The sequence below is a fragment of the Nicotiana attenuata genome, chromosome 12, assembly GCF_001879085.1.
Source record: "Nicotiana attenuata strain UT chromosome 12, NIATTr2, whole genome shotgun sequence".
Taxonomy (NCBI): Eukaryota; Viridiplantae; Streptophyta; class Magnoliopsida; order Solanales; family Solanaceae; genus Nicotiana; species Nicotiana attenuata.
Window position 1 is genome coordinate 50263892 of NC_032000.1, and position 11470 is coordinate 50275361.

The window sequence follows — 11470 nt, forward strand, 5'->3', positions numbered from 1 at the left end:
CTTAGTCGTCTAACAATAACTTTTGTTGATGTACGCTTTCATGATTTACCGAATTTAATAAATAAACATAAAAATCAATATGATACCTAAATAATGATATGTTCTATTTAATTTAAAGTTATCGAATACCATTTCAAATTCGAAAAAGATATAAGAAATTTTGACATATGAATATGCAAGAACAAAGAGATTATTGACACATTTTAATAACACTTGATAAGAAAGCAATACAACCAATTATTTAAAGTAAATAAAAATGTATAGTTTATTAAATATTATATCCCATGAGAAGATCCCAAATATTTTTGGATATTTTTTGTAAAGAAAATTCAATATAAAGTCTTAAAAGTATATATAAAATTTTATATTTATATGTCGGTTTGGTTCGACCAAACCAAATCAAACCAAACCTAATCGGTTTAATCGATTTGGTTTGACTTTTCGGTTCGATTTGTTTGAACACCCCTAACGAAAATAAAGCCTCAAAGCCAATGCAATATTCTTGATCGGCTATTGTCTTTCTTTGGTACCTGATTACTAAGAGGATGATTGGCTAAGCTTATAAGCGGGAGAAATTCAAAAATAGTCAGATTTACCACTGGTCGTTGAAAAATAGCCAAGTTTCAAAAGTCATCGAAATTTAGCCACTTTAAATCTGAGCGAAAACGCTGTTCAAAATTCGGAAAAATACGCCCGCAAATTTTACGGGAGTTCCAGCATAAGTATGCTTGAACTCCCGTAAATTTTACGGGAGTTCCAGGATAACTATGCTGGAACTCCCGCAAATTTTATGGGAGTTCAAGCATAATTATGCTGGAACTCGCGCAAATTTTACGGGAGCTCCAGCAAGTATAATTGTCCAGTATAATATACTGGAGTTTGGAGCATTGGTGCTCCAGTCTCCCGCAAATTTTACAGGAGTTAGCAAAGTATACCGGTCCAGCATAATATGCTGGAGTTCGTACACAAATGCACCAGAACTCCCGTATATTATACTAGACCGGTCCCTGTTGCAGCAAAATAGTGTCTATTTTTCATTGACTTGATAAACGCTGGCTATTTTTCATTGACCAGTGTGAAAACTGGCTATACCATGATATTTTAACCTTATAAGCTGGTCAAACCAGCTTATAAGTTATTTTTGGCTTATGTACGCGTTTGGTAAAATTAAAAGTGCTTATAAGTCAAGTGCTTATAAGCCAAAATAAGTCATAAGTCATAAATTGATCACCCCCAACTTATTATTTTTCAGCTTATAAGCACTTTAGGTTTAACCAAAGTTTTTACTTCTCTATCCCTAATATTATTTCGTAATTTCCGAAATACCCTTATAGAAATAAAACCCTAACAAACTCTCTGCCTTCATTCTTTGACCCTTTTCACAGTCTTTTCTCGAAACCGAAAACTCTACTACCAACCTCAAGAAACTATCAAGTTCTGAAGTACTTCCATACGTCAAAGGCATATGAAAGCTTTCTAGGTAGAAACTCTTAATTCGGTCATCTTCTTTATTTTAAAAGAATTTCTTGCCCTGTGTTATTAAAAGGAACCTGATAGATGTATAAGTTTTTAGCATATGTACTTGATGCATAATTTTTAGCAAAGTGCCAAACATATTAATTATTATATTATAGCTTATGAGTGTATTTTAGCTTCTCATAAATTAATTTAAATTCATAAAAAATAATCTTATCTAATTAAATTTGTATCAAGTAAAAAGAGAAATAAATTATTTACTACTTGAATCAATTTAGTATCCAAAAACTTGTAAAGGTCACATTTTTATTAATATAAATAGCTTTAAGGGCATTTAAGTCACTTTAGCAAAAAAAACGTGCTTATCAGCATTTTTCTGCCAAATACTCAGCTGCTTATTATCAGTTTCAGTACTTTTATCCAAACACATAACTACTTATTTTTTAAATCAACTTCAACACTTAAAAGTACTTTTCAGCCGTTAATGCTTATCAACAACTTTATATTAGCTAAGCCAAACGGGCTCTAATTTATCTTATCTTTTCAAGCTTAAGATAAAGACGCTTTAAGTGACTGTTAATTAACTATGCAATACATAATTTTTAATATATGCCAATGATGTAACTTGTAATACCATATAACCATCTTCAGAAGATAGGAAAGGAAACATAATTACAGACATTTCTCCCTCGAAAATAAAGGTAAAAATTGTACGGGGCGCCCTATTTGGTCGCCCCCATTTAACCTATACCCATTTTTTTAAAAAGTTTTAACTTGTATTCACTTTTTAAACAACTTCAGCCCCCTTTCTCCTCCTTCGTTTTCTTCTTCTTCTTCTTCTTCTTCTTCTTCTTCTTCTTCTTCTTCTGTTTCTTCTTCTGTTGTTGGTGCTGCTATGAAACTTCAGTTCATGGGATGATTGCCATAAGTATGTTTATCGGATTATTTAAAAACAAATTATAAATAATTACGTAAGTTAGTAGACAATAATTTGTGAATATTTCCACGTATGGGAAGTTTAAGGTCACACTTAGTGATTCTTTTCATGATAATTCTGTTCTTTTCACGTTTATTTGTTTTCAAAATTTTCTGATTTAGATACTGTTGGCAATCTGATTATTTTATAGTAGTCTGATTATAACAAAACTAATGAATCCAGGACAAAAAAACTTCAGCTTATTCAGTGCTGATGTTTTTACAAATGAATTAAATAACTTCAGCATCTTCTGCTGAAGTTTTTGAAAAAGCTTATCCAGGACAAAAAAACTTCAGCTTATTTAGTGCTGAAGTTATTATAAATGAACTAAATAACTTCAGTGTCTTCTACTGAAGTTTTTGAAAAAGCTTAATGACAAAACTAATGAATCCAGGACAAAAAAAAAATTCAGCTTATTTAGTGCAATTACAAACAAAAACTTCAGCAAATAGAGAACAAAACTTCAGGTACTATGCTTAAGTTCAGCAATTACAAACAAAAACTTCAGCAAATAGAGAACAAAACTTCAGCTACTATGCTTAAGTTCAGTAATTACAAACAAAAACTTCAGCACACTTGGTTCGGCGCACTTGCTACTTCAGGCTCGTCTACTAGAATGCTGAAGTTTTGCGTGATTGCCTTTGCTACTTCAGCCCCGTATGCTGAAGTTACGCGGACAAGTGGATACGCTTGCAAGTTTTTTGCAAAGCGGGCACAAGTTAAAACGTGACCCAAAAAGCGAGTATAGATGCAAATTCCACCAAATAAAGCATACCAAATAGGTTGAAATAGTGGGCTTTAGTGCCCTAATTGGGCCCAATGCCCAAGATGTTAATTTGGAAGCCCATCTGCTAGACTGGCTCTCAAGTCCTTTCGAAGTATTTTGCCAGATGGAGATTTAGGAACCGCATCCACAAAAAATACTCGCTTTATTCTCTTATAAAATATCACCTGAAAATTAAAAGGAATGCCAATGTTCTGAGTCTAAGATATAATGTATATATTTATTCGTACATTCGGACATTTATTTTTTGATATTTTTAAAATATTTCTAATGAAGAAAAGGACCTATTTTCTTTTATTTTATTTCCAATTAATTAAAGTCATTTTGAGAGAAGGAGAAATAGTTAGTACGTACCATTTTTTGAATAAAACCAAAGAATTCAATGAAGATAAGACTAGAACTAACCTGCTTTGAGATAAAATCCTTGATTTCGTCCTCAGTAATGGTGCATCCACTGGATTTAACAACAAAAGCCACTGGAACTTCTCCTGCTTGCTCATCTTTCATGCTGCCATTTTAGTTAATAAATTATCATAATTTGGACTATCACTGGCTTAAATATGTTATGCCTTTCTCTTTCTTAATTTAGTAAGTGTTAAGTAAAGGACTGTCCGGTGCACCCCAAGGAATGTGATGTAGACAGCTTATGCTAATGCAAATATTAGTGGTTGCTTCCACGGTTCGAACTAGTGACGTATAGGTCACACAAAAAGATAACTTTACCGTTACTCTAATTAATATTGAGTGCAAGATACTATATATTCGAACAAAAGATAATAAATGCGTACACTTGAATTTATTGAAGATTATAAGAAAGGACTTAGTGGCGTTTACAACAACAACAACAACAACCCAGTAAAAATTTTACGAGTGGGGACATAGTGGGCGATTGGACATAAGAATTATAAAATTCCTAAAAAAGTGATTCTTTTTTCAAGTGAAAATAGTATTTAAAAATTATAACTGTGTCTGGACATGAATACAACTTTGGGCTGTTTTTGAATTTTCGTGAGTGATCTGAAGTGAAAATTTTGAAAAACAGTTTTTTGGAGTTTTTAAAATTTTCGAAAAATTTCGAAATTCATTGTCAAGTGAAAAATGAAAATTATATGACCAAACACTGATTTCGAAAAAAGTAATAAAATTTCGGAAAAAAGTAAAAAAGAAATCTATGACCAAAAGGGACCTTAGAAACTTACGGGACAACAGCAGCATCAGAAATATAAGGAAGGTTGAGGAGAAGTGCTTCAAGTTCAGCAGGAGCCACTTGAAATCCTTTGTATTTTATCAATTCCTTCAATCGATCCACAATAAAAAGCTCGTCGTCGTCGTCAATGTAGCCAATGTCACCACTGTGTAACCATCCTTCTTTGTCTATTGTTTGTGCAGTTGCCTCAGGATCATTCAGGTAACCTGATGCACACAACTTTTACTAGTTTTAAATACTTAATTTTTTTACGAAAAAAAAAAGAAGAAATTTTTAATGCTTTTGCTAAGAAATACTTCCTCTAAAACCTCTTTATGCACATGATTTTAATATTTGGATATGGATCTTAGGCATAACTCAACCGCAAAACTAGCTCATAAGGTAAAAATTGTCCAAAACTTTATGAAACCAGAAAACCAATATCATACCGATATGGGACTCAACAAGTAGAAAGAATTGAGACTTGGTAAGTGAAAAGTTTAGACCAAATATACAAGAGTTCCATAATCTAAAAATGAGTGTCTATTTGTGGTCAATTATTTTGAACTATGACTCCACAAGTTTCTAATTGGTGAAAAGAAGGTAGGACGGCCTTATTCTAGGGTTACTAGTACCACTATCTAATTTGAACTATGACTCATTATTGCTTAGTATTAGTGGCGGATCTAGAATTTTTAAGTCATGGATGCTGAAATATTATTTATCTAAAAATTACTATTACGACTGGGTGCTCAAGTAATATATTTGTAAGAATTACTAGCTTTTTATATAAATCATAGTTCATCACTCCAAAAGTAATGGGTGCTTGAGCACCCATAACCATCAATGTACATCCGCCACTGCTTATTATTACAAGTATATCATGTTATGGCGAGTTAATTTTATAAATGGTCATTGAATTTTTGTGTTTGTTATCCAAAAATCACTTTTTTTTTGTTACATAAAAATCATTCAACTTTGTGTTCATTACACAAAAATCACTTTTCATTCTTTTGTTACACAAAAATTATTTTACTTTGACTCTAGTTATCACAAAAGTCACATTTTTACTTAAAAAGTCTATTATGCCCTTGATATTATATAAACCTTCATATTTATGTAATACCTTCTATATTATATACTATATAATATATTTTTAACTATGTATTTTATTTATAAATAAAATAACTTAATACTATTTTATTTATTATTTTTATAATATATTCGTATATTTAATTTTTTTCTTAACATTTCAAAATATATTAGTAGCGTTATTACATTTGTCAGTAACTTTAATATATATTAGTAGAGAATAAATCGGCAAGTACATTTCCGTGAGAAAATTCGCAAGTAAACAAACAAAGAAAATGAGAAAAAAAATCATATGTTAATCTGAAGGAAAATCCCTAGATAACTCTACATGCGAATTTAGCTGGGGATATTTTCTTGGGGATTTACCTGGGCAATTGGTTATTTTATACTACTAGAAATTCGAGAGAAATCGTCCAAAAAAATCGACCAAAGTTGGTCGGTAATGGTCAATAACCGTCCAAAACGCGACCATTAACGTGTGGTCGGTATTTTAAGATCGGAAGGGCCTACCGACCAAAGTTGGTCGGAAATTACCGACCGAGTCGGTCAATTAAATTCAAAAAAAAAAAAGAATAACTGAAAAAAAGTTATTTTATAATGCTACTAATATATCTTGAAAATTAAATATATAAATGTATTATAAAAATAATAAATAAAATAATATTAAGTTATTTTATTTATAAATAAAATACCTAATTAAAAATACATTACACAGTATATAATATAGAAGGTATTACATAAATATGAAGGTATATATAAACTTTTCAAGTAAAAATGTGACTTTTGTGATAACTAGAGCAAAGTAAAATGATTTTTGTGTAACAAAAGAAAGAAAAGTGACTTTTGCGTAATGAACACAAAGTTGAATGACTTTTACGTAACAAAAAAGAAAGGGGGGACTTTTGGGTAACAAACATAAAAGTTCAATGACCATGGATAAAATTATCTCTGTTATGACTGATTACTCTATATTGATGATGTAGAAACTCTTTCCCTCGCCAGTGTTAGATCTACTTGTAGCTAATAATGTTGTAAATAGTCTTTCATGATTTGATTAGTATAAAATTTATACTAATTCTATAAAAAGAAATTGCACATAAAAAATAATTGATAAACAAAGTATCATTTGGAGCTAATTACCTTTCATGATTTGGTCACCTCGTATGCAAATCTCTCCAGATTTGTTTCGAGGAAGAGAGCTACCAGTGTTTAGATCCATAATTTTCATCTCAGCATTCCTTATAACAGTTCCACAGGCCCCTGATTTTATCTCAAATGGCTCTTTTGCAAATGCCAAACACATTGCCAACACTGAACCAGCCTCCGTCATCCCATAACCCTATACATTCATGGACACTATTAGGGTCTATCCGGGAACTCGTGTAATTACTAGGGTGGTAATTACACGCCCCGCTAATTATTACAATGACTTGTTTATTTGTTAAAATGTAATTACAGTATAATTTTAGAGGCGGACCCAAGATTTAAACGTAACGGGCGCACAATATTCTACTCAACCAATGCCCCCTAAAGGCTTTTAGCATTTCGGGTGTCAAGTGATTTAAATTAACCATTTTTAAAAAATATACATATACCTATAGAAGATTTCTGCTGAAGCTTACAGGGTCCGGTAACCAGAGGCGGAACCAAGATTTCAAGCTTATGGGTTCGGGAGTCGAATTCTTTTAAGTTACTAGGTTCTAAATTAATAATTTGTACACATTCAATGAACTTTATAAGATAAATACAAGATCTTAATCAAAGTTACTGGGTTCGGCCGAACCCATAGACGGCACTCTGGCTCCGCCCTGCCGGTAACCCTCAACATAACACATAGGTTCTCTTCTATGTAATTCTCACTATCATGTTTGGTTAAACAAGTATAATTATATAGTTAAATAAACTTTTGTTCAGATTAACTTCTCAAATATAGAATAATGTGCTAAATAGTTATAGATTGATAAATAATATCTTAAAAGTAGTAAGTATCTTCCAAATAAATAATATTGTATATAATTTAAATATGTCACGTAATTATGTCTGTCGGTGTTACTTTTTTGTTCAGAATAAAATACCATTATTATTATCTATTAAATATTTTTATTAAACTTAGATTAAAATTTAAATGTATTGATTCGGGTACTCCGAAATTAACCAAGCGCCTTCCAGCAATTTTATAAGTTAAAACAGGTGATGGAAGAAGTCAATATCATGCTACTTTAGATGTGCTGACAAAAAATCCGATTAGCTTTTGTTTATGTAATAAAGAAGTTAAAACATTTATATACACTTTTAAGAAAATTATTATAATTGTAAGAAAAGGACAGTTGTTCATTTTAATTTCTAGCGGATAACCCTTCTCTTTGAGTCTTGATGTAACACCCAGACTTTAAACCGCGACAAAACATATGAGGGATGCTGGGTATATAAATTAATCAGTCTTAGATCCTAGTGACGCATTTTAAATCCGTGAAGGCTTAGGTCCAGAGTGCGTAATATCACTAGCGGAATGGGCTGTCAGTAAAGGTGGGAAAAGGAGGATAAGCATTCTCTTGGAGTAGAAAAAGAGATAAAGATAACCCCTTTTCACCAACATTTGAAATAGACGTTTACCTAACAACAGATTTTCTATTTTTTTTTTTAATCCAGAGGGAGGAAATATTAAAGCAACTTTGAAATTAGGGTAAGCTAATGTCATGGATAATGTGAAAACAATAATCATAAAGTCAGCAAGCGTATGAATTAAGATCCTACTTTGACTAAGTAAAAATGTAATCGACATATGACTCCTTTTAAGGACAACATATATCGATGGAAAAAATAATAATTAAAATATGTAAAGAAGACTTTTGAATCTTGTGAACTTGTATTAAAAGTGTGTATAATATATTAAAAGTATCTGTTGAATCTTGTGGTTTTAAACATATCGTATTATTCCTTTAAGGGAGTGTTATTAAGAATAAAATTGGAATGTTGTATAATTTAAAAACCCTATATATTTTGAACAGACTAAAAAAATGTAAAACATGGAGAAAATGTACAGTTTTATATACAGATAATGGGAATAATTTGCACTTGTAAGTTGTAACAGATTATTTTCCTTTTTTCACCAACTTAGTGGGTGTTTGGACATAAGAATTGTGAAATTTTGGAGAAAAAAGTAAAAAAAAAAAAAAAATTCAGTTGAAAATGATATTTGAAAATTAGAGTTGTGTTTGGGCATGAATACAATATGGAGATGTTTTTGAATTTTGGGAGTGATTTGAAGTAAAATTTTTGAAAAACGGCTTTTTAGAGTTTTTCAAGTTTTCGAAAAATTCCGAAATTCAACTTCAAGTGAAATTTAAAATTTCATGGCGAAACACTGATTTCGAAAAAAAAAAAAATTATGGCCAAACAGACCCTTAATCTTATGGAATAAGCATGTAATGATAATCTTACCTGACCAAGTTTAGCATTAGGAAATTTTGTTCGAACTGCATCTTCAAGATCCTTTCCTAATGGAGCTGCCCCACACATGACTATCCTTACTGATGAAAGATCATAATTATCAACCATTGCACTCTTAGCAATGGCCAAAACAATAGGTGGTACAAAAGGAGCAATAGTCACTTTGTACTTTTGTATCAACTCCAAAAATGGAACAATATCAAATTTCTGCATAATCAAAATAGCTGCACCAACCCTTAATCCACAAAGTAAAACAGAATCCAAAGAGTAAATATGAAACAAAGGCAAAACACAAAGTATCACATCCTCACTATGAATATACAAAGTTGGATTTTCACCATCAACTTGTTGTGCCACACTAGTGACTAGCCCCTTATGTGTCAACATCACCCCTTTTGGTAGCCCCGTGGTCCCGGACGAGAACGGCAGCGCCAGTATATCGTCCGGTTGGATTTCCACCTCGGAAAGGTCATGTTCGATACTAGAAGCGAATCCAGGATTTAAAATCAAGTCAGAGAAGTGTAAGCAGCGCTCTGACGACGAGTCAATGCAAATGACCTTCACATCATGCTCAAAAGCATAGCTTTTCACTTTGTCCAAATTGCACTCTTGTGTAACAATAAGCTTGGGATTTGAGGCCTTGGCTTGTTTTACTACCTCTACTTGGGTAAACAAAGGATTTGCCATAGTTGAAATAGCTCCAAGATATGATGCACCTAAAAAGGTGAATACAAATTCAGGAGAATTAGGCAAGAGGATCATTATAGTGTCCTTTTGTTTGATTCCTAGCTTGTTAAATCCAGCTGCAACTTTTCTTGAAATGAGCTCAACATCAGCGTATGTATAAATTTGGTCATTGGCTCCATTGATCAAACAAGGACGAGTACTGAATTCTGAAATGTTTTCAAAGCAATAAGAATGTAAAGGAAGATGATTAGGGATGTATATATCAGGGAGTTTTGATTTGAAAATTATGTCTCCTTGCTTTGTATCCATTTCTATCGGCAGCTTGAGTACTTAATTAATTCTTGAGATTAATGAAGAAGAAAATTAGATACCGAAGAAATATTTCTGAAATGGATTGAGTTAAAAGGGTTTAGACTTTTAGTAATTACTCAAAAGATGAATTGTTCAGAGGTTGAGTATAAATATGATCATTTGAAGGAGAAACCAGATGAGAGTTGGTGAAGGGAGTTGATGGGGCTTTATATGAATTATGACCCCGGAATTTTTTTGTACAGGGAGTCTTCGAGCAACGGTAAAGTTGTTTTCGTATGACGTATAGGTCACGAGTTCGAGCGGTGGAAGCAGTCACTAATACTTAGTGTAGGCTGTTTACATCATACCTCTTGGGATGCGGCCCTTCCTCGTAGCCTGCGTGAATACGAGATGCTTTGTGTACCAGACTGCTCTTTTTAAAACTTTTTTGGATGAGTGTTTAACTTTTATACACTCATAATACAAAAAATATTTTATAGTTAAGTACTTGTTATATGAAGAACTAACTAGATATATGTAACTGTCTATGTTAAACATAAATTGATAACTTAAAAAGATGATAGATGACTTAATAATTGTTGTAACCATTTAAACTAGTAAACTACTTTGCATTGTGTGTGTACATATGTTTTAAATTTCAGACTTTTCAACGTGGGATTTTCAAATTTTACCTACCTTGACTTATGAATGATAAGGATCGATCATACTCTATCTCTCTCTCTCTCTCACACACACACACACACACATATATATATATATATATATATATATATATATATTGAACAGTTAACTTCATACTATTGTATAAGTTAGGTGTTTGTCCAGATTTTCTTATCATATTTGACTTTCCTACCTCAAGAAGGAAAGGACAACATATTTACAATAATTGAGTTTTCCTTCTTGTAGAAGAAATTATAAATCTCCCATATTTGGCTTGTCCTTTTCTTGTAGGAACGGGCTTGGAGCTCTATAAATTGAATATCTGTCCTTCTCATTCAGTAGCATCCACAATGTAGACCACTGTTGGGATCTTATTTAGGGGGAGAACTTTACGGGACACGTGTTAGTGTGTCACTTGTGTTTGCCTCTTCGTGAGGTTGTTCTCTCGATATTTTATACTCTCTTTCTATATAGTGGATTGCTCATCTCCGTCGTGGATGTAGGTAAATTGACCGAACCACGTTAAATGTTTGTGTCCCTTTTGGTATATTTCTCTTTTGTTGTCTGATTTATCGTCGATCAAGGTTTTGCTTTACTAGCTTCCGCATGACGCCTGATTTTTTGCAGTCATAACAAGTGGTATCAGAGCGAGGTTCAAGACAAGTTCATCTTGGCAAATTCAGTTCTAGCCGCAACATATTTGACGATAATATCGTAATTTTTGTCTGAGAAATTTAACCGGTGTGCTACGCACGTTGAGACAACCTTTGTGGTGGATATTTGGAGATGCGACTTGTTGAAGGCTATGTGAAGAAGGTGGATCAAGTTTATTTTGTCAGAAAATTCA

At 32.3% G+C, this 11470-nt stretch overlaps 1 protein-coding gene across 1 annotated transcript; it reads right to left on the reverse strand.

Moving 5' to 3' along the window:
• LOC109235730 (4-coumarate--CoA ligase 2-like) lies at positions 3055-10143 on the reverse strand. Its single transcript, XM_019401953.1, has 5 exons — positions 8956-10143; positions 6655-6853; positions 4436-4649; positions 3642-3744; positions 3055-3403 (listed from the first exon to the last, which is right to left on the reverse strand). Exons 1-5 carry the CDS (start codon positions 9958-9960, stop codon positions 3284-3286), a joined length of 1641 nt encoding a protein of 546 aa, XP_019257498.1. The 5' UTR covers positions 9961-10143; the 3' UTR covers positions 3055-3283.